General features: G+C 51.5%; 9 protein-coding genes across 9 annotated transcripts; 4 read left to right on the top strand and 5 right to left on the bottom strand.

Annotated features, from left to right (window-relative positions):
- Positions 1-642: 642 nt before the first annotated feature.
- Positions 643-3,584, top strand: N7532_006855 (uncharacterized protein; the record flags this gene model as incomplete). Its single annotated transcript, XM_056619349.1, has 10 exons — positions 643-847; positions 976-1,146; positions 1,204-1,280; positions 1,334-1,441; positions 1,501-1,679; positions 1,733-1,801; positions 1,859-2,074; positions 2,126-2,423; positions 2,464-2,720; positions 2,804-3,584. 10 exons carry the CDS (start codon positions 643-645, stop codon positions 3,582-3,584), a joined length of 2,361 nt encoding a protein of 786 aa, XP_056475508.1.
- Positions 3,585-3,840: 256 nt separating this feature from the next.
- On the bottom strand, positions 3,841-6,118 carry N7532_006854 (uncharacterized protein; the record flags this gene model as incomplete). The annotated part of the gene is made up of 4 exons (XM_056619348.1): positions 3,841-4,380; positions 4,443-5,349; positions 5,411-5,792; positions 5,848-6,118. The coding sequence occupies 4 exons, from the start codon at positions 6,116-6,118 to the stop codon at positions 3,841-3,843; spliced, it is 2,100 nt and encodes a 699-aa protein (XP_056475507.1).
- Positions 6,119-7,972: 1,854 nt separating this feature from the next.
- N7532_006853 (uncharacterized protein) lies at positions 7,973-9,900 on the bottom strand (the record flags this gene model as incomplete). The annotated part of the gene is made up of 4 exons (XM_056619347.1): positions 7,973-8,928; positions 8,949-9,501; positions 9,567-9,692; positions 9,757-9,900. 4 exons carry the CDS (start codon positions 9,898-9,900, stop codon positions 7,973-7,975), a joined length of 1,779 nt encoding a protein of 592 aa, XP_056475506.1.
- A 568-nt stretch (positions 9,901-10,468) lies between these two features.
- Positions 10,469-14,455, top strand: N7532_006852 (GRAM and VASt domain-containing protein; the record flags this gene model as incomplete). Its single annotated transcript, XM_056619346.1, has 3 exons — positions 10,469-10,878; positions 10,966-13,682; positions 13,740-14,455. The coding sequence occupies 3 exons, from the start codon at positions 10,469-10,471 to the stop codon at positions 14,453-14,455; spliced, it is 3,843 nt and encodes a 1,280-aa protein (XP_056475505.1).
- A 785-nt stretch (positions 14,456-15,240) lies between these two features.
- On the bottom strand, positions 15,241-16,875 carry N7532_006851 (uncharacterized protein; the record flags this gene model as incomplete). The annotated part of the gene is made up of 1 exon (XM_056619345.1): positions 15,241-16,875. The coding sequence occupies one exon, from the start codon at positions 16,873-16,875 to the stop codon at positions 15,241-15,243; it is 1,635 nt and encodes a 544-aa protein (XP_056475504.1).
- A 1,097-nt stretch (positions 16,876-17,972) lies between these two features.
- On the bottom strand, positions 17,973-18,395 carry N7532_006850 (uncharacterized protein; the record flags this gene model as incomplete). The annotated part of the gene is made up of 1 exon (XM_056619344.1): positions 17,973-18,395. The coding sequence occupies one exon, from the start codon at positions 18,393-18,395 to the stop codon at positions 17,973-17,975; it is 423 nt and encodes a 140-aa protein (XP_056475503.1).
- Positions 18,396-18,912: 517 nt separating this feature from the next.
- Positions 18,913-19,497, top strand: N7532_006849 (thioredoxin family protein; the record flags this gene model as incomplete). The annotated part of the gene is made up of 3 exons (XM_056619343.1): positions 18,913-18,955; positions 19,064-19,139; positions 19,206-19,497. 3 exons carry the CDS (start codon positions 18,913-18,915, stop codon positions 19,495-19,497), a joined length of 411 nt encoding a protein of 136 aa, XP_056475502.1.
- Positions 19,498-21,650: 2,153 nt separating this feature from the next.
- On the top strand, positions 21,651-22,529 carry N7532_006848 (uncharacterized protein; the record flags this gene model as incomplete). The annotated part of the gene is made up of 1 exon (XM_056619342.1): positions 21,651-22,529. The coding sequence occupies one exon, from the start codon at positions 21,651-21,653 to the stop codon at positions 22,527-22,529; it is 879 nt and encodes a 292-aa protein (XP_056475501.1).
- Positions 22,530-22,989: 460 nt separating this feature from the next.
- Positions 22,990-25,038, bottom strand: N7532_006847 (DUF2985 domain-containing protein; the record flags this gene model as incomplete). The annotated part of the gene is made up of 4 exons (XM_056619341.1): positions 22,990-23,708; positions 23,765-23,839; positions 23,903-24,292; positions 24,357-25,038. 4 exons carry the CDS (start codon positions 25,036-25,038, stop codon positions 22,990-22,992), a joined length of 1,866 nt encoding a protein of 621 aa, XP_056475500.1.
- Between the last annotated feature and the right edge of the window lie 2,356 nt (positions 25,039-27,394).

Genomic DNA, 27,394 nt, shown 5'->3' with positions numbered 1-27,394 from the left:
CTGAGTCCTGCGTTATTCGTGATTCGCCAAGCAGAATGCGGCCCTTGATAGGTGGAAAATGGAGATGACGGGAATCTCCACCTGCAGAACCCCTTGTCCTCCTGGTCTATTGCACTATTGCATTCCAATTGCATCTCGGCAGAAATGGAATGTCTTTGGCTCGTCTCATGGTAATTTAGCCGGCTTTCCTGGCCCGGGGGTGGGGGTTCGGGGTCGGAGCTCCCTCTCCTTCTACCTGCAGAGGCTAATTTGACCATCCCAGACGAACTAAATCAACACTAAGAGGCGGGGTTATTCCTCCGTCTCGTTATGGCTCTAGTGCATGGAATAGTCTCTTAGCACTGCCCATCGAATGATTAGAAGCCTTCCCCGTGATCATTTCATCTCCGAAGTATTCCCAGTTCATACTAGATTGTGGCCTAGGGTTTGATCTAATATCCACTTTGCTATACCTGTGGTGCAACACGACAAGCCCCGCGAATGCCGTTCCCGGCGGGTTAAGAAAAGGGTACAGAGCTGGCATGTCATATATGCACGGTGATCGGCCCATTCGGATCGAGAAATCGTCCCTGTTTTTTCTTTCTTCTTTGTTGGAAACTGGAGGCTGGTCTTGAGAATTGACCAAAAAAGCTCCTCTTCAGAATGATGGTCAAGGGAATTGCCCAGGGGCTGCTGCTCCTGCAGCTCTTCGCTGGATCTGTCGCTGGGATGAGCTCTTCGAGCAAACCGGTCTACAAGGATGCTAGTGCGCCTGTCGAGAAGAGAGTGAAGGACCTGTTGAGCAGAATGACGATCGAGGACAAGATGGCTCAATTGATGCAGGGTATGACATCAGTCAAAGCTGTCTGTGAGTCTGGGCTTACAGCTAATACCGAAGGGTCTGTTTTCAGGAGATATCACGAACTGGATGAACCAAACATCAGGCGCATTCAACTACACCGGGCTTGCGACCAACATGGAAATGAAAGCGGGAAGCTTTTACGGCATGGGCCAAAAAGCAATTATGGGGCTGTGAGACGGATGCTGACTCTCATCTAGTTGGATATCCCGTTGCATGGGACTGGATCGCGGATAATATCAAACGAGCGCAAGATTATCTGCTTCAGAATACTACTCTCGGTATTCCTGCGATTGTCCAGACAGAAGGTTAGGAATTTAACATATCACTTTGTTGGATATCAAGCTGAACGGTCAAAACCATAGGTATCCACGGTTTCTTGATCGGCAACGCTACGATTTTTAACTCGCCAATTGCATATGGATCTTCCTGGAACATGGACGTGAGTGATTTCCTCCAACATAAAGTGACTAGGAAATTCTGATAAATGCACAGTTGGTCCGAAAGATGGGAGAAATCATCGGCCAGGAAGCGAAAGCCCTGGGTGTGAATCAGCTCTTTGCACCCGTGGTCGATTTGGCTCGCGAGCCTCGCTTTGGTCGTGTAAGTTTGATCCATTCAATTCCGAATGTGCTCCAACTGAATGAATAAATCTGGTCTAGGTCGAGGAAACATTCTCCGAAGATCCTTTTCTTGCTGGAGAGATTGGATATCATTATGTCAAGGGCCTGCAGAGCAAGAGGGTCTCCTCTATGGTCAAACACTTTGCGGGCTTCAGCGCCCCCGAGCAAGGCATCAATACTGGACCGGTTCATGGTGGCGAGAGAGAGCTGCGAACAACGTGAGTGCCTTCGAGAACCTATCTCGCTATCAAATGCTAAATATCGCTTCCAGCTGGCTCCCACCATTTAAGCGCGCCATCATTGATGCTGGTGCGTGGTCTATCATGGCTGCTTATCACTCGTGAGTTTCTGCCAGACTAAGAAGTTGAAATTGCAGTTGAACTGATGATTTTCACAGCTATGATGGTATTCCAGCCGTGTCCGACTACCATACCCTGACCGAGATCTTGCGAAACGAATGGGGCTATGAGTATTTCGTCATGACCGATGCTGGCGGCAGCGATCGAATCTGCAGCTACTTCAAACTCTGCGAGAGCGACCCCATCGACATGGAGTCCGTCACTGACCAATTGCTGACTGCTGGTATTGACGTGGAGATGGGAGGCGGTTCCTTGTAAGAATGCCTCGCCCCAAGTTGCATGAGCACACCACTGACGATTTGCAGTAACTTCCAGAAAATCCCCGAGCTCGTCAAATCTGGCAAGCTGGATATTTCCACGGTCAACACCGCTGTCTCCAGACTCCTTCGTGCCAAGTTCGAGATGGGCCTGTTTGAGAATCCTTACCCTGCTTCCCCGGAGAACAAATGGGACAAGCTGATCAACAGTCCTGAGGCTGTGAAGCTTGCTCGGGATCTGGACAAGGAGTCGATTGTTCTGCTCGAAAATCATAATGCGACTCTCCCTCTGTCCAAGTCAGGTAACATTGCAGTGATTGGGCCTATGGCTCATGGGTTTATGAATGTGAGTCTTCCCGAGAGAATATAACAGACAATGAAAATAGCTCACAAATCCTTGCAAGTACGGTGACTATGTCGTTTACCAAAGCCAGTACCGAGGCATCACCCCGTTGGATGGCATCAAAGCCGCAGTGGGAGACAAAGCCCAGATCCACTACGCGCAGGGCTGCGAAAGGTGGAGCAACGACCAGTCTGGATTCGACGAGGCGGTCGAGGCTGCAAAGAAATCGGATGTGGCCGTGGTGGTGGTGGGCACCTGGTCGCGAGATCAGTATCAGCTCTGGCAGGGCCTGAATGCAACGTGAGTGAGACACTGTTTATTTGCTGGATCTTCGGTGTCATTGCGGATCCTTCTGGTCCCTCCCAGATACTAACGTATTCCAGAACCGGTGAGCACGTCGATGTGGACGACCTCTCGCTGGTGGGCGCGCAGGCTCCGCTCATCAAGGCTATTGCGGACACAGGCGTTCCCACCGTCGTAATTCTCTCCAGCGGAAAACCCATCACCGAGACCTGGCTGTCCAACTCCACCTCCGCTCTCGTCCAGCAATTCTACCCCTCCGAGCAGGGTGGCAACGCTCTCGCGGATGTTCTCTTTGGGGATTACAACCCCTCTGGTAAGCTGTCTGTCAGCTTCCCTCGCTACGTGGGTGACCTGCCTATCTTTTACGATTACCTCAACTCCGGGCGACTGATTGGCGACTCTGGACAAGAGCTCAGCAATGGGACACTGGTGTTTGGCCACCAGTATGTCCTTGGCAACCCAACGCCCTGGTACCCATTCGGCTATGGCAAGAGCTACTCCACTTTCGAATATGGATCTGTCAGTGTGGACCGCAGCTCCGTCTCGGCTTCAGATAGCAAGATCACAGTCAGCGTCAGGGTGACCAACACCGATACGAAGCGTGAGGCCACCGAGGTTGTCCAGGTTTACATTTCCGACAAGATCGCCTCCGTGGTTGTTCCCAACAGACAGCTCAAAGGCTTTGAGAAAGTAGTCATCCCAGCTGGAAAGACCAAGACAGTCAGCATTCCGATCAAAATTGAAGATCTTGGTGTTTGGAATACTAAGATGAAATATGTCGTCGAGCCAGGCGAATTTACTGTCTTCGTTGGCAGCAGCTCTGAGGATATCAGAGGCAACGCCACTTTCACTGTGCGGTGATCAAATTATCGCATTCCACCTTTTCGGGACTGAAGCGTCTCATCTCTCATTTATCCTATCCCTACGGTATATAGTGCCCATTTGTTGATATATCAATCTTTCAAATCGATTCATTTGATTAAACGCTGATTCTCTCAAAAGCTACGCTTCATTATGTGTAAATTAAAATGCCATCCCGTATTCATAGAAACCAAATCAACCATGCAATAAGATAGAAGCAACCAAAAACGCCATTTTTGTACACCGTCGACTCACTCTATAACCATGATCGTCTGTTGAGCGACTGGGGATTACTCTCCAACTGTCCGAAAGTAGACCATCTCTGAGCCGGATCCATTTGAACTTTCGTCAATGTCAGCCTCTTGAGAGCAGTATTGGCATGAGTATGCGTAGGATCAGAAGGTGGCGCAGACTCGTCAACTTCGACTAGAAACGTGGTGGATTGCGATGCTCCAACATCCTTCTCAAGACTGAGTATCACCTCGATCGCCTGTTCGTCTTCAATGACTTTCGGGTGTCGCTTGGCGAAGTACCGGGCGTATTTATAAAGAGACCAGTAGCAGCTGATCACATTGATGACCGTAAGGGCGATCTTATAGAAAGTATAGTAGAAGAGCAGAATGATCCAGCTGATCCGCTCGTTCTTCAATCGCAGATGGATCTCGTTGAAGATGATGACGTTGACAATATACATGCCGACAGTGGCTCCGAGGAGAATACCGCAGAATTCGGGTCGGACGACGAAGGAGATCGGGAGAACGAAGGGGGCGAGGAGGTAGATCAGGGTTTCATAGACCTAACAGGAATTATCGTGTCAGCATGGATAGTTATTAAAAATCCAAAAATTGAATACCTTACCTCTTGGAAAACACAGATCTTCGCACCGATCTCCCACCAGCCAAGCTTCCAGCTCGTCAGGATGTACTTCAAATCATAGTACATGCCAATTACAAAGAAGAAATTCCACCGCTTGAACCTTTGCTGGAAGATGGTCATTTCACCAAATCCACCACGACTACCACTGCCACTGAAGAAGACCGAGGCAGGAGTCTCAGTCTCAACAAACACCGCAGAGCACATGGTGATGCGTCCTCCAAGACGACGACAGCTATCTCCAAAGAACCAGTCCTCTGAAACGGAGAATCCCGGGTGCTCGTGGAAAGTCTGCTTCAAGAACTCTGTTTTCCAAATCGAAATGGCGCCGTGGGGAAAAGTAGCACTTCCAAGCTTGCCAAAGAAGGCTCGCTGTAATCCAGACATCTTATACTCCAGATCCTGAGCTTGCTGGCAATATGTTCCTTTGGACGAGTTGGGACCGACGCTCTTAATCGTATAACCGATGCATTTCACCTTGCCTTTGAGCTTGTCGCTGACAATAGGGAAGTTCGGGGGCAATGCGCAGTCGTCGTCGATGAGTAGAACATTTTCAAATTCACTCGCGGCATAGCAGCCGGCGAACTGAGCAACAATCTTCGACCCGACCGGGACCCAGAGGTGATTGACACCGTAAGGCTGGCAGACCTCTTCTGTATTATCTAGGGGTTTCTCCGAGTTTCCATTTGCGATGACGAAGATATTTTCCGGAGGAAATATTTTGAGAGCCGCTTCCAAGGTCGGGCCGATCAGGTTCGCAGATTTATAGCAGGGAATGAGCAAAGCCGTCGATTGGGCATTCGAGAGGTTCTTTTCGGGGTCTTGATTTTCGGCAGCCTCTTTAAGAGGAGGGTCTTTGTCAAATAGAATCAACAGGGGTAGAAAGGCATATCTAGGAGTCGATTCGGTTAGCAACTGTCAGAATGATAAAACATCGTGATAGGACTTCTCACAGTGCAGCCAGGCCAATAGTGATAGCGAAGCCTCCTTTGATGACGAACTTATTTCGTACAACCCAGTACAGCCACCAGACAGCACCCTTCCACAAGGGCATGCCTATCAGAACGAAATAGACGAAAAGGACGAGAAAAAGGTAGAGTCCCCACTCAAATAGAAGACGGACCCAATACTTCCTCTGAAGGGCAACACCCCTTAGTTTAGCCTTCTCGTAAACTTCGTGCATGCTACTCCGGCGACTGTGCTCGGTACGAGAGCTGATGCGGCTAAGCTGGGTTGGACTGAATGCCACCTGCTTGACTGGGGTGATGGGCTCATCTTCTGAGTCCGAATTCGAAGGCCTCAGAGAATTGGGACTCCTTAGATTTTCCTCCCATTCTAGGATTCAAAAAATCAAAATCCGAGTCACAAGAACTGTCTTTTTAGAACATACCGTGCAGCGCAGGTGGATTGGTGAGTGGCCGTGAGGTGCGAGGCGGCCTGGAAATTCTCAAAGCCGACAGACTTGACGAGCGAGAAAGACCACCCTTTTCCCGTCGATTCAAAGTCGTTGAAAGGGTGCGCTGAACTCTGTTATTCTGGGGAAGGGACTTTTCCCATTTGATCTGTTCCCAGGGAGAATTGAATTTGGCGGTTGACAGTAGATGTTTAGGGATCGGCACGTCCTCCACAACGGAGCGCCGTTTCTCCTTTTGGTCCGCCATTTAGACTTTATATAGTATAAGAGGGAATGAATGACTTGGTTAAACCATGAATAAAAATCGAATGAGAGTATAGGTAAACGAATGAATGAATGGACAGCAACAATCGTTGCAGAGTCGAAGAAAAGCGTGGTGTATGGCGACAAAAGAGCGAGGACCAGCAGCGGTGTAAATTTATGAAAACCTGCATGCCTACTAGGTACGAACTAGTCTCTCTGTGTGGGCCATGCCATGAGTCGGCGTGTCTCCATCTTCTCAGCCTAGACTTGGATGGAGCCGGCGCTGGCCGGTTGTCTGTACCTTATGACATGCCCAAACTCGAAATGACGGCGAGAAACAAGTTAAGGGAATTGCATCCGTCCACATCTCCGCGACTCACTTTTCCGATTACTGTCGACTTCATTTCGGACTGATGCATGAAACTTCGATATTTGAATCGTTTCTCTCCTCCCTCTTTCAGCCATAAGGATACTTGACGCGGCATTGATTGGCGTGCTTCGTCCTAGCGCAAAAATCCACACGTACACCCACGAGCTCGGGTCACTTCCATTAATAACCTAGAATTCAGCCTTCCTTCTAGATGCTGTGGAGCATCCATGTGCCCCTCCGCCTGGCTTTCCCACACTCGCTACCCAGGGTTGGGAGGACCTCTTGAAACCCTTCAAATCGCAAGCTCTGCAGTGCCTGACGGTGGATGCCAGGAATAACGAACAATAAGACCAGGGCCCAGCAAATTTCTTCGGCATCCACTTCCACGGCGATGTTCCAGCGTACTGTTGCACTTGTCTTGATCGGTTAAGCGGTTCGACGAGATTTTAGCGTTGGGTTAGGGTAGCCTTATTAGCAGCAGGCCCAGCTGAGCCTGAGCCAGTGGGATGACAGCCATGCCCGATCCGACTCCAGTTGGTCCACTTCCTGTTGCCCTTAGTCTGCGAGATCCGTGGTTCCTGAACGGACCAGCTAGCAGGTTTCGTGCCATTAGGTGCGTCGCCATGCTGGACGAGGCCCACTTTCTGTCTCGTCATCCGCCGTCCACGCACGCTGGAGAATTGATTATGCAACTCGGTCAGAGAGGCCCAGGCAGTCAACAAAATACCCAGAATGTCAACGCCCAAGTATTGAGTTCGGTGGCTGTCGTCTGTGGCTCCCAAGAGTCCTTGCAGCGTAGAAGTGCCGACGTGAAGAAAGTGGAGTTCAGCGTCGGTCGAAGCCACAAGCGAAGCCACAAAGGAACCTAAAAATAACGCGGGACACATATGAAACAGTCTGAGCTCCGAAAAACAACCATTCCCGCGCCAATAGCATTGTGCAAAATCTAGACAATTTTATTCCAAGAGAGCTTAAACTTTCAGCCGTTCTGTCTCTTTCGAAAACAGCAGGTGGTTTGCACTTCTTTCCGCAAATACCTCCCTCAACCTTGAGTAGATACTGTCGAGTGCGACATTGAGGGAGAGAGGATCATGCTATCGAGTACGAGAGCTGCTTGGGAAGCAGAATTAGGATATGTCTCTTGGAAGACACGTTTAACGAGCCGGCTCAGTTGATTTCAAGGTTGATGGTTGATTTCTCCCGCAGCGACCTTGGGTATGTAAGGCAGCTGTAATAATTATGAGATAACTCCAGCCATAGTATTTCTCCATCTCTCGAAAGCCCCACGGAGAAAACCTGACACAATAAATGATATAACGTAACAGATCAGTTGGAGATTTGCCAGACGTAGCATTCTCGGGCCCTCGCAAAGACGTGTGGTCACTCTTGTTTCTTCTTGTCTTTTACGCCAAAGGCCCAATATGCACGTCTGACAACCTCCTAGGAACCGCCATAAAACGCGTGACTCGCGTGTCTCGCGTGTCTCTCCTAGGAACCAACTGCGGCGGCTCGCTCGGTTTCTGTCTCTGCTTCTGATTTGTTGGGCGACTCGATGTCAGGGTGCGGAGATATCGTGGTATCGGGCTTCTTGCTGCCTTCGCCTTCGGCAACCAGGCTCTCCCGTCGAGTCTTCGCACCCTCCTTCAACTTCTCCCATCGTTCCCGATAGCGACCGAGGGTATTTTTAAGCCGGTCGTTCTCGCGTGCAGCCCGCTCCAACTTCTGCTCGCTCTTGAGGAGAATATCTTGTAATTCTTTGACCTTGGGATCGGATTCGGTCGTCGAAGAGAGCGCCGTCGAAACACCAGCCGACAAACCGGGAGTGCGGAGATCAGGCGATCCGGTATTTTGGTTGTGCATCGCCCTCAGGGACTGCTGCAATGCCATGGACGAGGATTGTGCATTGACCTCCCACATATGCAGCCGCTTGGAGAGTGTGTCCGAGAGTTCCTTCAGCGCTTCGTTCTCAACTGCTAGTTCCTCCATGGTTTTCGGGGTCCTCATGGGGAAGTACACCTCCTCGATACCATGATTGTTACGCCGCGAGCGGGGTTTCTTGGCTGAGTTCTGTAGCATTTCCGGGGAGGATTGCATCTCTCGTGCATCGACAAAGTTTTCGTTCCCATCGTCAGCGCTATTTCGCCGAGCCTCTTTCTCAGCTCGTGACAAGATGCCAGCGTACGACATCGTCCCGCCAGTGGTCGGCACAACGTAGAAAGATTCCGCCGTGTTGTTCGGGCTGGTGCCATTGTTCTCTTGAATGGATCGCAATGCTGCTCGTGAAAAGTGCCGGCTTACATCCGGCGAATCCTGGATTGAAGATTTCCGATCGGAGTGGGCCTGATGGCGATCTAGTTTGGCCGTGGCGAGCGACTTGCGATTGCCAGTTTCTGTTTTTGTAGAACCATCGGAGGTCATAGGGAGACCCGTGAATGCCAAGGGTGCTGAGAACCTATTCACCAACCCTTCAAAGGTGGAGTAAAATCGTTGGAAGGTATCGCCAGTGGCAGGATCTTTGCCGGCCGGCTGCGTGTGTTCGGTGACCCCCGGGGCACAACTTCATGAGAAGAGATCTCGGAAGTGCTGGGCAGCGGCGGAGACCAAGGTGGTCGAGTTGCGTTTGCTCGGCTCTGGCGATTCTTAATTCGGGTTTCACTCGTGCGAGACGATACTTCCGTCATCTTCGCCCCGGCCTGGTGTGAAGAGAGGGACGGCGACACTGGCGATCCCCGCTGAGGGTGGGAAGGAATACCTCTCGCCGAGGCCAAATTACTGGCGATCGAGGAGGATTCGCGACTGATGAGTCGGGGTGGTCGTGAGAGTTGGACCTGGGCATCTTGGCTGGAGGTCTTTGGAGAGTGCGCGATTTCGGCCACCGAGGTCTGGCTCGTCAGGTTTGCAGAAGGGGTATCTAATGACGGCAAGGCAGTCGCATCCGCCTGCTGTTCAGGTTGGAATCTCAGGATTTCGGCCATCTGCTTGTGGTGGGCCTCGAGGAGCTTGAGGGTTCGAACAGCCTAGCTTCCGTGGTTAGGGTCAGTGTTCGGGGTCTTGTCAGAGAGATCGGCTCCCGTGGGCTCACCTCGTGGTCGGAGCTCTTTAGTATGGCTGATGCAAACTCACCCGCAGCTAGGTCGTGCTCCTCACTGGCCGCGACCGGATTCGACTTGCGAGTCTCGAGAACCGCGTTTCGTGCATGGGTGTGGGCCTGGCATGTCAAATGTTAGAGCGGGGGTTTGCACTCTTGGGGAATGAACAGGCATCCGCCTCACAAGACTGAGCGGAGACGTCTCCATGATGGTTTGAGGGGCACCTTTCCAGAAACCCTGGAAAGCGTGGGGAGAGGGGTTGGGGTTGGGTCGAATGTTGCTGAGGAAGAAAGATAGCGATAGAGGGAGGGCAATCAGTGACGACATCCGGAGGATCGCTCGCGTAAGGCTGCTGAGCAACTGCCACGGCTTTCCGCCCCTCCAACACAGATTGTTACTCTCGACCAGGAATATGTTTTGAGTATGTCTGTAGACGTGTAATCACACATTAGCTTGTATATCGCATCTAGGTCACATCTACTGCTAATGAACAATTGATTGTTACCGAATGCAGCCTTTAGAGGCCACCGGCGTCGCAGCCGCATTCTATACAGTGGAGACCAAGCCACGAGGCAGTACATATATTGCTAAAGGTCGGATTGGGACTGACGCCCGATTGACATATTCTGAGGTAGTATTCGCATAGATACTCGTCGTCCAATGTACCCTTAGTTAGCTACCCTAGGGTAATTGTAGTGTCCAGAATAGCATCTGGAGAAGTGTGGAGTCCGCTCGGTCTGGGCGCCTGACTAAGTCTCCCCTCGCGGTGGAACCAGGGGATCTTCTGCCTCCAACATCCACGCAGCTCAATACACCGTTGCAAGCACCCCATGCCGTGTGCCCCTCGATTCACCTCTTGAGTAACTGCCCACCCGGGCTGATTCCTGCCTTCGCCATGGTGGACTCCGAATCCTCCAGCCTGCATGGTGGCCGCACCCATCGTGCCTGGACCGTGTCGGCGGAGTCGGATGCCATGGAGAGCTCTGGTCGGAGCAATGGTCGCACCTCCGTCGATTCTACTCTCGAACGACCCAAGACGCAGGCAGGCGAGGTGCCTGATTCCGCAAAGGCTGGTCCTAGCGGCTTCTCGAAGCTCCTGAATGCGCGACGCCGTCGGAAGAAGAACAAGCGCGGACAGTCGGAGGAGCCGCCAGTGCCAGGTGTGATCACCGAACAGGACCTGCAGGAGAGCCATTCCAACGAGTCCCGCGATGGTATCTCGGCCGTTCCTTCGTCCAGCAATAGTTCTGCCCCGCCAGAGGGCGAGGTGATCACTCTCCTGACTGACGATTCCGAGCCAGACAGGTATGATCACCTCTTTTCCCGGTGGTGCTATTTCCTTTTATAATCGAATCTTGACTAACGTTTTTGCTTTTTTTATCTGGCGTGCAGGACTCCCCCACTGACCTCCCACAACTCCCATGCCGGATTCTATACCTCCTCCTCTCCCCTCATCAAAACAACCTCGGTAGATGCTGCGGATACCGAAGGTGCACATGGCGACGTCGAGTCGGCGGTTAGTGGCCCCAGTGCGGCTAGCTCAGATCATTCAGCGCCCAGTGAAAGGGCGCCGAGGCCGAAGACCGCGGGTATGGCATTGGATGTTCCAACTGATTCCAGCAAGAGACGGAGCGTCTCACCAGGAAGACGCTTCAAGGATGCCTTCGGCGCACCAGATAAGAAGGAAGAAAAAAAGGACGAGAAGAAGTATGGGAGTGATGATCAGGATCGGGCTTCGACAAAATCAGGCGGCAGCAAAAGTGCTCGGAGTATATTTGGGGGTAGCCGACGCAGCAGTCTCTCCTCGAAGCGGGCAAAAGCGACTCCAGAACCCGTTCCGCCTGTCCCAGCTCCCATTCGTACCGATCTGACTGAACAAACGTCTCGCTCGCTCGAAGCCAGCCCCTTGCCAAACACTCCACCTCACACGGCCATTCCTGCCCCAGCCACAACAGTGACGCCTCCCACACCGACAGAACACCGCCCCCTCAATCCCCAAATCCTTGCCGAGGGCGTTACGGATTCGCCAGATTCGATCAAGTCTCGAAACTCGATTTCTTCGTCCGGAGTCACCACCGTGAGCCCGACGGGGAACATGATCTCTCACCGACGAGTGCGATCCGCCTCAGCAGCTCATGGTCCGAGCAAGTTGTCGAATGTCACAGCTTTGAGTCCTTTGGACGAGAACAAAACTCTCCCCAAGAGCGCCTCCAACCAAAGCGGCTTTTTCTCATCCGTGTTCTCGGTCGCCCAAAATGCGGCTTCCTCGCTAAGCAACAGCCTCAATTCACAGCAGAGAAGCCGCACCATTTCTCAACCAGCACCTACGGACCTTGATAATCCTCCCATGGAAGTCAGTACTGAAGAAGTCGATAAGATTCCGGAGGGCAAGGGTAAGGCCGAAGAAGCAAAGCCTTCTGCCGTGGAGACGCTGGGGGCTGGCGATCTGAACTTCAGTCATTTGGACATCGACGCGCCACCTGGTGAAGTTATTTCTAAGACCGACGGCGTAGTGGTGACGAAACCAGAGACACCTTTAGATAAGCGCAAGAACCAGGCCGTGTATCAACGCGATGAAGCGGCTGCAAAGCTCGAAGACAAGCGCGCGGCTCGAGCTGTCGATATGGCATACGAGAGACCAACGGAATCCAGCCTGATAGGGTCTCCTGGTGACGATGTTTTGGAACTCCAATCCACTTCTTCGCTTCCGCGAGAAGGTACCATCACTGGTGATCATACCCCGCCCACGGGAAGTATCATCGACGGTGACATTGGGAGTGGAATCAAGCGGAGTGGTAGTGTGCGCAGTCGACTTGCTCGACGGCATCGAGGTTCCTCCGGTGCCACGTCCTCCACAATCGGCGCCATCGGTGCCATTGGCGGCAATGCATTGGCCCTTGGTGTCCCTGGTGTCAACGCTAGTGTGCCTCGGCTCACTGGATTCGCCGTTGCAAGCAAGAAACGGAACCGAGACTTCCACCAATTATTCCGCAGCGTTCCCGAGGACGACTACCTGATTGAAGACTACAGTTGTGCGTTGCAGCGCGAGATCATCCTTGCTGGTCGTATTTACATCTCTGAAGGGCATATCTGTTTCTCCAGTAATATTCTTGGTTGGGTCACGACGCTTGTCATCAGTTTTGATGAGGTTGTGGCTATCGAGAAGGAGAATACGGCAATGGTATTCCCCAATGCCATTGCCATTCAAACCCTGCATGCCCGTCATACCTTCCGCAGCCTTCTCAGCCGCGAGTCCACCTATGATCTGATGGTCAATATCTGGAAGATTAATCATCCCTCTATCAAGAGCACTGTCAACGGAACTCGGGTGACAAGTGGCACCGGTGACAAGACAGAAAAGGTCGGCGATGGAGAAAGTGAGACCGAGACCGAGATTTCTGATGAGGATGAGATCTATGATGAAGATGAGGAAGATGAGAATGCCGAAAGCTTCTTCGAGGCTGGTCCTAGTGCCAATGCAAGCGAACGGTCATTGCCGGCGAGGATAGGGCTCAGCCGCCAAGCTTCGGGCTTGTCTACCAATGGAGTGGCTTCTGGTGCTGGACTTACTGCCAGTAGCGATGCTAAGAATGGCGATAAGTCTGCTGCCTCAAAGGAGCCAGATTTCCCTGGGCCCGTTACACATGCTCCTACCGAATATACCGAACCAAATGGGCAGTATGAAAAGATGATCAAGGATGAGACGATCCCTGCTCCCCTTGGCAAGGTCTACTCTTTGGTTTTTGGACCGGCGTCGGGAGAATTCATGACAAAATTCCTCGTGGATAATCAAAAGTCGGGCGAATTGCAGTTTGAAGGAACCGCGAAGGGATTGACCAACGAAAGCCGGATTCGAAAATACTCCTACATCAAACCTCTCTATGGCTCAATCGGCCCGAAACAAACCAAGTGCATAAGTACTGAAAATTTGGAATATCTGGATCTGGAGAAGGCAGTTCTTGTCACACTCAGCACCCAGACCCCTGATGTTCCCAGTGGCAACGTTTTTGCCGTGAAGACCAAGTACCTCTTCACTTGGGCTGCGGGCAATCAAACTCGGTTCCTAATGACTTGTACTATTGAATGGTCGGGCAAGAGTTGGCTGAAAGGTATGTTGCTTCTCTTCTATACCTGTCTACAGAGCAACGTGTACTAATATGACACAGGTCCAATTGAAAAGGGTGCTATCGATGGCCAAATGACCTTCGGTAATGAGCTCGTCAAGTCTCTCAAGGTCGGTGTTGTTCCTCGCGGGCGAGCGAATGGCGCCGGCAAGGGCAAGGGCCGACGCAAGAAGGGCGATATTTCTGCGCGCGAGGCATCAGCAGCAGCCTCCCTGAAGGCCGCGGTAGATAGCAGCTCGGGACAGGCCGAGTCCTGGGGTCTCTTCGAGCCCGTCCGCCCGGTTCTGGAGCCTATCACGAGCATGCTCAAGCCACTTTGGAGCGGCAACATTGCAATCCTGATCATTGGTATTGTGCTCTACATGGCATTCTTCCGATCTTCATCACCTCAGCACTCACACGATACTGTTTACCCTGGTTTCAGTCTGCCTCAGAGGCTGGCTGCATACGAAGAGATGTGGCGACGCGAGGAAAGCGAGCTCTGGAATTGGCTGGAAGACCGAGTCGGAATGGATGGCATGGTCTTCCCAACCCTTCATCACCGGATGCCTGAGCCTCATGCGAGCCGTAGGGCGCCTCGTGTCAATCACGCCGATGAGCGTGACCTTGCCGCACGTCTCAATGAAGAAAAGGTATCTGATCGCGAGATGGATCACGCTATCCGAACCACGCGACAGCGTCTCGACATTCTCGAAGAGATGATGAACAAGCGCAAGGCACAGCAACCCGCGGACGAGTCCATCCGTGTTGAGCTCTAAATTTCATTCTCCCAAATTCAATCTCCCACCATTATGCTCTCTAACCGTTGTTTTACACCCTCTTCACACCTCAAAAAACCTTTACGCCTTTCCTCTTGATTCCATCATTCACGCAAGCTCTTGAAACTTTCTACACTCCCTACCGTCCATTCTCGTTTATTCACACTCTCTTGTGGGCATGCGCCGCCCTACGTCCCCTCTCTCGACAGTCAGTCATGTCCACCGCCCCTTTCCCAAAATGTTTGGAGCTGAACGGACCTTTACATTTTGTACATGAGCGCCAACTGCTTTGTCCATAGCAGCTACCAGATTGCTGCATATTCTCCTTTTGTGTTTTCCAGCGACCCTATCTTCTTTCCGCCAACGGGCTGTTTCTGTACAGTGTTCTCTGAAACCATTTCCTCTAGCGTTTAGTGGGTTTGAAACCCTCCAAGCACTCAAGGCGTCTTATGAGCAGATTTCTTTTTGTCTTTTCTTTCTTTTCTATTCTTTTCTTGTTAGCTTACTTGGACTGATGTCCTACAAACGTCAGATAGCGTGTATAGACTTGCAGAGTTCACATATCAACCTTTGCCTTTGAATCACCCTAGCTGGTATTAGAGCATTGTCAAAATTGTTGTATGGGCATTTGTCGGGATTAATGACAGTTCGATGACAACCTTAGTCGCCTAGTCAATAGAAGGTATGATATCTTGTTTCATGAATACTCTATCCTATTTACAGAAAATAATCATGCTGTAGACATTGTCACGTGGACCGGCAGCTTAACGTCCAGACGCTGCGAATTAGTCCCCATTCCGATTCAATGCCTCTGTCCGAGCCCTGGCAATCGCCTTGTTCTCCGCAATTGACGTCTTCCACGGTCGAACACCCGAAGTGAAGACATCATCAATCTGCTCCAGAGTCAAACTCGCAGTCTCCGGAACCAACGCGAAAACCAAGCAGGCAATGACCACCGTCACACCAGCATAGAAGTACCCCACATTCGCTCCCATATTCCCATGATTCGGATCCAGCATATACGGCGTCCAGAAGGTCGCTCCGAACGAGAAAATGCCATACAAGATTGTTGTGTTCGCCTGCCCATACGTACGAAGCGAAACGCTGTGCATCTCGACAGAAGCCAGACCTGCACTGGGCGCAATGGTTCCACCGAAGACGAAAGACCAGAAACAGAGCAAGACAACGATGACGATCTTCGAAACGCCGTCTCTTCCCAGCATTGTGCTGACCAGAGACAGAATCAACATGCAAGCCGCCATGGTGCTGTATCCAGAGATGATTGCGAATCGTCGTCCGCCGTATTCAACAATGAAAGGACCTAGACATGATCCACCTAGGATGCACACGCCGATAATCACGTTGATGAGGTAGGGATTGCTGATTCCGACGCCTTTGAGAAAGGTTGTTGCGTATGGCTGGACAAACTGGATGCCCGTGATGGACATTCCAATCATGATCAAGGCTGATGTGGAAGTGCGACGGATGTGACTCTTCTGGTAAATCTGAGACCAGGATGTGGATGCCGCGATCGCACGCTCGGCCTTGATATGATTCTTGACTTCTTCAATTTGTGCCGTGATCTCGTGAGACTGTGGTGGGATCCGATAGAGCATGCTGAAGGCTCTTCGTGCGTCTTCTTCTCTTCCCTCTCCATGGCTTAGCAGCCATCGAGGAGATTCGGGGAACATCAGAATCCCAGCGCCGAGCACAACGCCTAAGGGAATCTGGCACAAAATTGGAGACTTCCACTGCCAATTATTGTGTGGCTCAAGCTGCGCAGAACCAGCGCACACAGCGGACGATGCGAGGTTGCCCATGGCCAGCCCGATGTTGTATAGGCCCAGAGCATACCCGCGCTTGTCGGCCGCAATGCACTCCGAGCCATAGGTGAGCCCCGACGTCATTATTTGACCGATTCCAATAGCGCTGATGCACTTGCACACCATGTAGTGGATGAAACTCCCAGCCTGTCCTGCACCTGTCCCCAGCATCCCTGCGGCTCCGATGATAGCCAGCAAACACCCGATCTGGATGGCTCCTCGTCGGCCAGTATATCGTCCCGTTATGCCCGAAAGCCCTCCACCGATCCCGATGAACATATAATTCAAACTGATGAGCGACTGCTGCAGGGGCGTGATGTAGCAGTGCTCCACAATATCACCCGAGTTCGGATTCATGAGATGGTTGGTACATGTACCAAACGCCTTTCGATAAGACGGCATAATCAGAATGGTACCCGTGTATCCGTGGTCGAAGTTGGCAAGCCAAGCTGCAAAGGACACCCATAATGAGAGACGCAACATGGCCCCTGTCGAATTGAGTCCCTTCGCTCGTGTTTCATTGCCGGCGTCCGGAGGAAGAGGCGTAAAATCGACCTTCTCGGGCTCCTCGTCGTCATGGTATTTCCCGAGCGTCATTTTAACGCTGTGTCGAGGATTCGTTATTGGAGGTGTGTACTCAAAATGTGCGGTTGCCTTTTTCCTGTCAAAAACACTTTGATACGGGAATATAAGGCTTGTCGGGGTTGCACGGTCCTGCTTGCATGCCAGCTTGACGCCACACATAGCTACCTTGCTCATCAAGAATTCCAGCTCTCACAAGGGACCAATGACGATTGGTTTTTGATTAAAATGACTTGCGTCATGAAATCACCGCGGAGAATAAAGCAAGCCAAGCAATTCAGGGCTGTTTCAAGGTTCATTGCCTGGAATTTTAGGAAGGAGAATGCAGATCCTTGTGCTTTCCTCCCTTCATCGTCGAATCTCGCCTGTGTTCCGGTCGCCTGGGAATTTCCCCATCTTTACTTTTACTCGAATTACATCTAGGATAGCTGTGTTTGCCTTGGAATATTAGACCAGAATTCTATGATCCGCCAAAACTTGGTCGACTCACCAAATTGACCGATTGCCAGTGGCTGGCTCAAACTAGGGATGCAGCTCATAGTCAGGCGGCATTGAGCACTTGAGTCACAGGTCATGTCTGCCTGTCTAGCCCGTCAAGGCAAAGACCTTTTTGACACAACGCATTTACAGAGTGAAGTGACTTGCCATGAGCGTCATTAGGAGATATGGCAGTAGAATGCATACCTAATTTTCAGTAGTCTCGAATATTGAAACATTTTCTTTCGATTGTTTGAAACTCGCAATCGACCCATGAACTTATCATGCAGCAACGAAATTGTCCGGTGTGCACTTCACATCCCAGCTGAACTCACCTGCCAAACTAACCTGTCTGCGAACGAAGGATTTTGATATCCCTCCCCAGTCCAAGATCCAAAGTATCCACATAATCATACTCCATGTCTCCCGTAATTGCCAACCTTTCATAGGAGCTGACATCCTCGTAGATCTTCCACTCAGGCAATATTTGATACTCTGACGCGCTAGGGTATTTAAACCGGTACTAGTAGCCCCCTTCCTTCTTTGAGCTGTCGTAGTTTATCATCTGTCAGCCAGATAGGGCGGGTGCCTCTTGCACTTGACCGTATGATCTTTGGTCTTTTCCACTCGGTATCTCACAACCGGATGGACTTGTTCGAACGTCTCGCCGAGTTTCTGGCCCCTCTTATCGAAGGCATAGCGGTCTGGTGTACGTGGTCTGGGGCCGTTGCACACATAAACGATTCCGAAGTTGTCGGGTAGTCACCGAGACCCCATGTGTAGATGCGCTCGCTCATGTAGGCGGGCCTGTCACTCGGGGTGAGAGGATGCAAGATCGAGGATGTAGCCCATTGGCCAACTCGCTGGAGCCACTTGCCACACGACTCTGCTTTGCGCCGATCGACTCGCTCATTAAACCAGCTCAGAGTGTTGTTGAGTTTCGTAAGTCTGATTTGGCGTTCGATCCGCTCGTTTTGCAGCGTCTCTTCGTTGAGCGAGACGAACCCTTTGATCTGGTCCAGCATCCAGGCGAAGACAATATTCGACATCTCCTCCATGTTCCCCTTGTTGTCCAATGTCAGAGTAGACCCGCCTCCGATTTTAATGTGAACTCCTGAGAAACAAACCTGCAGCAGTGTAGAACAGTCCTTTGGCTATCCTCCATAGCTAGGAGTTTTCGTACAGCCTCATTCTTTTCTTTGCTGGCGCGTTGTAACTCCTCCAAAGAAGGGCGATCGGTTTTCAGGAGATAAGTCCAAGTTTTGGATGCAGCTTTCCATATTTCTCGTTGCTGCTCCGTGACTTCAGGTGTGACTTTCGTGACCGGAGGCACCCGAATAGAAGCGATCGGAAGTCAGAGCCACTTTTGCAGGGCAGCCGTGATATGCACAGCCACCGGGGTATTTTCAACCTTCTTCGAGCTATGGATGCCGCAGGTTCATGCATGCAGCCGGGCTGATGTGCCACTGCCATTCTGCGAGTTGGCCTGGCTGTACAGTATACTTCCCACGTGACCGCGGTCCATCGCGACTCCACCGGGAGTCGCCGACAGCCCAAATCCACCAGCAACCCACAATGGAGCTGTCGACTGTGCTGATCATCACGGCCCTTTTCCTCGGTGAGTGTCGCCACAGCCTACTACCTGTGACACTCGTCATCCTTGGCGAGATTGCCAGGACAGAAACACAACCCTCATCGTGAAGACCCCGTCTGACAGCCCCGCTAGTTTTCCGCTTCGTCCAGTCGCAACGAGCTGCAAGAACCCCAATGCCTTCACACGGAAAGGTCGCCGACATCGACAAGTACGAGATCCCTTTCCTGTGAAGACATACCTGCGCAGTGTCAATGCTAACAGGCGTGAACTACAGCGATGTCATCTTCAAAGCCCTAGTCCACGCGGGTCCCGCTGTCGTCGACTTCTACGCCACCTGGTGTGGTCCCTGCCGCGCCGTTGCTCCCAAGGTCGGCGAGCTGAGCGAGAAATATGAGAATGTGCGCTTCGTGTCTGTCGATGTGGATAAGCTACGCGGTGTCGCGACTCAGTTCAACATCACTGCGATGCCGACTTTCGTTATTATGAAGGATGGCGCTGAGGTCGAGCGGGTTCGTGGTGCGGATATCCGGGCTCTGGAGGCTGGTATCCAGAAGGTCGCCGCGTAGGGTGCTCCTACGTGAAGTTATCGTATGGACGAAGTTATGGAATCTGCAGAGATAACCCAATTACATCCCACGGATGGCCAGAAACCAATCACGACCACGAGCAGTCCTTTCCAAATCATATACTATACCCAAAGGCCCAGGCTTAGCAAGGCTCTACCACTATGACACATCACTCATCAATCAAATCATTTTTAAATGGTAGCAGAAATCAACGAAGGTTGTCAGAACAAGAACTCGCGAGCGGCCTTGAATTTTGCAGTTGCGAAAAAAGACATTTCATGGGGGATTATGTGAGGCATTGGAAGGGAGCTAAATCGATCATCGCGATGATCAGCTGCCTACGAGGGAAGCAACGTCTACGATCGAATTTCTGGAAAGGAAATAATGTATTAGGCAGAGATATTATTACCTCTTAAGATGGCAATCACAAAAGCAGCTAAACCTCACAAAACAGACAAAGGAATTGATAAAGGTATATCACAGGACACCTGAAACATCAAACCCCAGAGCAAGAACACCCAAAGCGATGCGCTTTAGAGGATGGAGCCGAGGGCAACGCAAGGAAGGTCAGCGCCGACCAGGTCCTTGGACTGTGTCGATTGTTAGTAAAGATCTTGCGGTTTAAGGGAGAGAGGATACTTACGGCCTCGGAGGGGGAGTTGGCACAGCAGGCAACGTTCTGCTTGCAGCGCTAGTTTGATGTCCTGCGCCCCTTTGCTACTCAGAGACCCACGAGCCCTGCTTTCCTCCGCGGTGATCGTATCCATGAAGGTCACCTTGAGCGTCCTGCTCATTTCAAATCTCGCCCACTATCAGCCATTGCATCAACTGTTGCAAGGAAATAATTTGAAAACAATAAAAACATTGCTCTTGCCATGGCAAAACTCCTCACGTTGTGGTGATTCTAGAATTCATTTCAGGGCCATAGCACGAAATGTTCTGCGCACCCTCCCAGGGAATGCAACGGCTCTCAAGCCAAGTCTGTTTCTAATTCACGCAGTGGCCGTAGTCAGTAGTTGTACCAAGATTCTGTGTTCTGAGCCATGGCTTGAAGGCGCTGTGACGTTATTCGGAGGGTTTTTTCTGCGGCTCTTCGTTCCTATACAAGTCAGTCACTCTGTATACTACTGTTCATTCTCCAGAGACTGTAAATCCAACTGTAGATCTCTCAGCACCCATACACGGACCAGGGCGCTCAAGGTGTCACCGTCCCAGACCCTCGTGGCAAATCAAGCCAGTCATCCATCGGTGAGTCAACCATGATTCGGATCGGGAGCCCGATCGAATGTAGGGCCATCAACGGTACCTCAGCCCTAAACGATTCCCCTAGACTCGATGGCAGGCCCGCTTGACTCGTGAATACTCACGGTAAAGACGGGCGGCCGTGGTGATCGACACATCCGTTCCTGAGCAGCGAACCCATCTGGCTGAGGAGAGGAATGGATTGTCAGGCATTCGAGGTTCGAGGCCTGCATCGGCCCATATTTTGCTCGTGTCTTGGTTGGTCCAAGCAGAGAATCTGACATCTCAGACATCTGATTCCAAGGCAGACGCATAGATTCTGGTATGGTATTCAAGCCATCAATGGAATAGAAATTGCGGTTTTTGCGGTCTTCTGTAGGATGGGAATCCACCGGACCTGGACTCCTGGGAGTATAGGGGTGAGCTCCTTGTTGGCAGTCGGGATGGTCTTCTTTCAGCTGGGCTGAGATTGACAAAGCCCGGTAAGCGGGATTCTCCTGACCATGGCAGGAAAGTGATCAAAATAGAAAGCAAAACGAAGTCGACTCGCCCTCTCAGATCAATATAATGCGTAGTGGAAGCCCAAGTATAGTCGCAGGGCTGTGCCATGGCATGCTCCTGCAGGCGGCGCAGAATCATCTCGATTAGGATAGACGCTAGCCCAAATAGGCAATGTGATGTTCGGCTGCGTGCAAGTGAAGCTTGGAAGCTTGATTAAGCTGGCCTACTAACCCTCCGTTGCACTTGTATACGAGGCTGTGCTCAGCAGAGAGACGAACATAAAGTAATCCTGATAACCTCCTCAAGACTCACCACAATTCCCTCATCATAATCAACAACAAGCCTTTCCACATCTACAGATCTATACAACCTTAATCGACAGTCAACATCCACCCACAACTACATTCAAAATGTTGACAATCGCCTTCCTCGGAGCAACCGGCGGCTGTGCCAATGCCTGCCTGGCTCATACACTCCGCAATGGCCACAACGCCGTGGCGCTAGCCCGCACACCCTCCAAGCTCGAATCGCAACTCCTCGAGCAACCAGGCCTCACCCGCGAAATCCTAGACAAGCACCTCCGCATCCACAAGGGTGATGCGACAAACGTCGACGATATCATAAACACCCTCATCATTGCCCCCAAGACCGAAATTCAGCCCTGCACTCTGGTCACAAGTATCATTTCCGGCATCGGCGGCGCACCAACCATGTCCTGGACCCGACCAAACCCCTGCGACAAGATGACTATGCGCATTCCCAGTCTTCCGCACATCGAGCTGCCGAACCCGCACATCACGGAGGATACCACTCGCACGCTCCTCCAGGCTCTGCAGCGTATCTCCACGGAGCAATTCGGCTCCTATGATAAGTATGCCTACGCCGCGCCGCAGTTGACGGTGATATCGGGAACAGGGATCGGATCCAAGAATGGAATGAAGGATGTGCCGTACCTCTTTCGACCCATGTACTCTACTCTTCTTCCCGAGCCGCATGCAGACAAGTCGAATATGGAGAAGGTGTTGAATGAGGAGCGGGAGAAGAAGGAAACGCTCCTTGCGCGGGGATTGGTTATTGTTCGGCCTAGCTTCCTAACGGGCGATCATCGCATTGTGCCTGCTGGGGAGGACTCCGGTTATTCGAAGCTGCGTGTTGCGACGGATGAGAGCCCTGCTGCTGCGATTGGGTATTTGGTGCCCCGGCAGCTGATTGGGGAGTGGATTTACGAAGAGATTGTCAACTGTGGTGGCGAGCGGTGGGCGGGACAGGGGGTGCTGCTCACTTGTTAAATGGCCGTAGGTGGATTTTCATGTTTAAGTTTTTGTTTCAAGGATGGGTTAGGGAAATTGCACTTAGATCGCTTGCTTATACTAAATCAAATTTGAATTTTGTTTAAATGCCGAAATAAAGACATGGTAGCATGATCAAGCAGATTCAAATCATTAGAGCGAAAGGCCGCAGTCGCACAGAAGCATGAGTCTAGATTGGGTAGGGGAATCATAATACAACAGGGCTATTAAAAAGACAATACGTAAAGCAAAACCAAAGCCAGGTCCCAAGAAGGGGAATCCAGAACGCCAAGGCGATATATATAACTGCCTGGCCAAGAAAATGACAAACGGGGCCAGGCGGAAGACTGTACAGTCGGGGAGATTGACTAGCGCGTATAAGAAAAATACCCCAAGATAAGATTCGTGAAGGTCGTGGGACGATCGTGAAGAAGTGGGAGAGGCGAAAAGAGGCCTGCTTTTAAGTCCCACCGTAGGGCTCGGGGCGGCTCATTTGCATGCTGCGCCGCTCTTCCTTGACTTTGCGCTTCTCCATCTTCCTCATCGCCTCTTCAGTCAATTGCTGCCGGAAGAGTCTCTCCACAATCTCCTTCTTGCGCGTACGTCGGTCGCCGATCATGATCAACACACCACCAGAGATATTGCAGGTGATTGAGCAACAGAGGATGACGGTGGTCAAGGCAAAAGGTCGTTCTCCGGGATCTTCCATACTCCAGGTACAGGCACCCAGCGCCATCTGAAGCAGCGAATGACAATCAAGCAAGACGACGATGGCAATAAGAATTCGAAGTGGGAAAGCGTGATGGGTAAATGTCTCGTGGGGTTTGTAGAAGGTGTGCGATTTGGCAAACTTGTTTTGATGGTGCATCAGGCGAAGTTGCTGTCGAGGGTCAAGGACCGAAAATTCATGCTCATCTTCCTTAGAGGTGTCGCCAAACTCGACATCGATATCTTTCTCCCGTTGCGATGGAAGGTCGTTTTTGTCCTTCAGTTTAGGAAGTTGCCGCTTACGACGGATCTTCCAGGTCAGATGCGTGTAGTGTGCAATGAAAATCATGTGGTAGGTGTCCACAGCCCGGAAAGGAGCTAATCCATCACCCATAATGGCGAATAAGCCTACTAGGATGTTGTCGATGATGTTGATGACTTGCAATTGTTTACCGCCGACATTAATCCAACCTGGATAAGATTAGAATTGTCGCAGGTTACGCGGAAAGCGAAGCCGGGAAACATACCGATCAAGAAGAGAACCCAAGCCAGACCGAACAAGGTGATTAGAGTTGCATAGAGAGTAATTAGGAAACCGAGAGCTAGAGCACGGTTAGGCTAGTCTTAGATGCAAGCTTGAGGTTTAAAATCCCACTGGCACTTACGTTTGGAGACATATTGTCCAAACCCTTTCATCGCTCTCTTGAACTTGGAGCGACGAGAGTGGAGCATGTGCCGAACGTGATCATTCAGCTCCATGAAATCTTCTCGAGTCCAACCTTCCAACTCATGTCCCTCGGGCAAAACGGCATAGCGAGGGCCGACCAACACCGATGACATGCTAGTGAATGGACGAAGCTGCTCCAAGGTGGGCCGTTCCTTGAGCTTATCACTCTCCGACTGGTCCTCATCCGTGGAAGTCGCTTGTTCTTCATCCGAAGGTGGCGGGCGAGTGATGGTGTAGGTGGGCATACGATTGACGAAGCCACCCAAATTGGGGACGAACAGCGAGTTCTGAACATTTGTGAGGGTTGAAAGTGCCGAAACCTCCGGGTCTATGGGCATTCCACCTGTTAGCCACCCTTTCCTTCCCCGCAGTCTCTATCAGAAAAGCCTTACCAATGACGTCCAGTACATCCACCACATGAGAGCCGTATTCGTTCGGACGATTTTCGTCATCTTCTGTGTTCTTGAGGGTCGGCGGGGCACCGGTAACCGTCGATGCGCGGTTGCGAGAGAACCGGTTTAACGCCGCCTGGCTCGTCCGCCGCAACCTTCCCGGCTGTGTGACGGGTGGAGGAACAGCCAATTCGGAGGCAGCATCCGGTGCAGCACCTTGATTCTCGCTTGCACCAGGACGAGGAGACATGGGGCTTTGGCGGGAAGATTCTTCCTTCAGAGGCATCATGCGTCCGGGTGTCGCCACCCGCGATAGAACGTCGGGGGGAGGGGACGACCATCGTCCAGGTCGCGGCTCAGAGCTACTGCGCCGTCGCCCCGTGTGCGCCGATTCATCCTCTTCGGCCACGGGTGAAGTCACCTCCGGGAAAGGATATCTGCTGACCGATGGCCCCGGCTGAGTTTCCGGCTGCGCTTGTTGGGATTGCGCTTCATTTTCGAACGAGGAGACGGAGGAGAGACGCGACAGTCGAATACTAGGCCGGCGCGCTCGCCCTGACGAAGAGGGCGCCCGAGGGCGCAGAGTCGTCAACGGCGGTCTGACCGAGATCGATTCGGTTGGTTGTGCGTCTGGGTGATTCCCTTCAACGGGGTCGTCCACGGGCTCGATGCGATCCGCCATCGAGGTTCGTAGTCCCACAGGGAGGTTGCAAGGGCAAATCCCGGGGGGCTGGAACAGGGAGTCAATACGGGATGCGAGGCCGTATGGAGACCTGGACACAGTGAGTAAACAGCCCAACGCCCCCAGTAATAGCCTGAAGAAACCCGAAACTGTGACAATTCCTGGATGATTTGCTGGGCCTGGAACGAAAACGCTGGGGGGATGAGTAAGCCGCCCGAATCTTGTTTTGGCTGTGACGCTGCGGTGGAGTCGCCGGCGGAGCTAAGCTGTCGATCGCAGTGGAGGCCACGCTACTCTTTTCCTGCTTGCATCGCGTGTGCAGTTGATCCCTGCTGTTGTGATGTACGGGATTACTTGGGGCGGCAGTGGTAAAGTAGGGCCGTCGGGGAGGGCAACTCCAGAGTGCTGGACGGCAGGCGCTGTATAGATCGCAGGGGCCATGCTTGACGGGTGGAGCCGATCCTTAAGCTACGCTAAGCAATGGGGTCCACGACTGCCCCGAATCACATACAGCGCGCTGGACATGCGTACGGGGAATGGGGTATTGTATATGCACTTAACAGGAATTAAGCCATACTCTTGCGAGTCTCGAACGAATCCAATTTTTGAGTATCTCACTGGCTATATGACTATTATTCGACCCTAGCTTCGGATCGGGTACCTAACGATGGATTAGATATCTGAGATCAAAGTGAGAGACAACTACCGAATCTTACTTCTCTATCGCCATCATATCGACACTGTCCCATACATAATTCTGTTCGAAACATGCCTCGTCCCTGGCCTCCTTCCCCAACGTCTATGGTGCTACATATCTGATGCAGTGATGCAGTGACCAAAGCATCCTCCTCATTGGTCTTAGCCTCGACAGAATCCCGAATCTCGGAGTCACAAAAGGAAATGAACATCATAATTAACGATTCTTCGAGCAATTATAGCCCCGAATTTCTTACATCGATTGCGTGGTATTGATACTGGGAGTATCTCATCCGCTGAGGCTGCTCTACCCGGTCATGGTTCCACAAGCCCCAAGCCTCCTGAGACAGGTCCATGAGCCACCACGAATACCAGAGATCCTTCCAGCTATTCTAGCTCCTATTCTGACGAACCCTCTTCCTCTTTCTCTAGCGGCCTTGAAGCCTTCATATTTCTCCACGGGACTACAGTACTCACAGATCTGCACATTTGCTCAACGTCCATAACGGACAATCACAAAGTGCATGGACGACTTGAAGGACTGGCCGGTTTCTGATACTACCTCTGCATTCGCCGAATTAGGACCCCGTACTCGCCCCCCCCCCCCCCCAACTCTCTCCTCATTGGGAACGAAATTCTAGCCATGAAAGCTTCATCGGCACCTTTGATCAAGAACTTGTGTTCTTTGCGGGATAATCGATGGCATGTAGATACCTTACGTGCTACTATTAGCAGCACATCATGAAAGCGAATACGTTAGGCAAAGCTTTGTGGACGGCTGAAGAAGTAGCCTGGAAAAAAAATGCCCTCGGAAAGCGTTGTTTTGCTTGCGAACATCGCACATTCTACGTATACGTTTGTCTCTTTGGCTGACCGGATTGAAACGCAGGACTCTCCGCCGGGACAAGGAGCTCAACAAGTCGAGGCTATAAGCTGAGGAACCTATCGTCGTGTCAACTCAAACACCCTCAACGTGTAGTTAGATGGCACAGAATCGATTCTCGTGCCATTTCAGAAGTGTTGCGATTGTGTTTTCTTTTCGGCATCGGCTCATCCGCATTCCCAGCTGTACCACTGCAGAGTAACGCGACCAGCTCTGGCCATCTCCCTTGTACAGAGACAACCATGATCCTTCACTGATACAGCCTGTAGTTTGGGTATCACGGGGTGTGAGATTAGGTCAGAGGTTGTCTGTGCACGTCGGACCATGGCTGAAATTCCAGCCTTGAGACGTGGCGAAGCAGGGTCGCACAAGTGGAGCCGGCTGAGGTGGAAGATCAGCATTGCATTGAAGAAATTTCCAGCGGCATGATGAATGTACATACAGTAGAGTAAGTCACATATTTAGAGTTAGGAGAAAGTATCTAAGCCTAACTACTACAGGTATGACCTGGAGCTTAGAGGGCTTTGTCTTTCTGAGCTAACTCGACTCACTTTGTGTTCGTGGGATAATGCCAAGAACAATACTGAGGGATACCCTGCGGATGGCCAACTGCCCACGCTATCTGGGAGTGGCACTTGAGTACTTGGGAAGTTAATAATGGGTCTACCGCCTGGTGGTGCAGTGTTGATACATTTTAAAACTGTAAATGATTTTTTTGCCCGATTTGTGGAGATGCCGGCAAAGCAGGTTGGGGAATGAGCGAACACCTGTTTGATT

Source organism: Penicillium argentinense (assembly GCF_028826775.1).
Source record: "Penicillium argentinense strain IBT 30761 chromosome Unknown utg000005l_segment0_segment0, whole genome shotgun sequence".
Lineage (NCBI taxonomy): Eukaryota > Fungi > Ascomycota > Eurotiomycetes > Eurotiales > Aspergillaceae > Penicillium > Penicillium argentinense.
The sequence above is the reverse complement of the archived record's forward strand: the minus strand, read 5'-3'. Positions and strand labels throughout refer to the sequence as shown.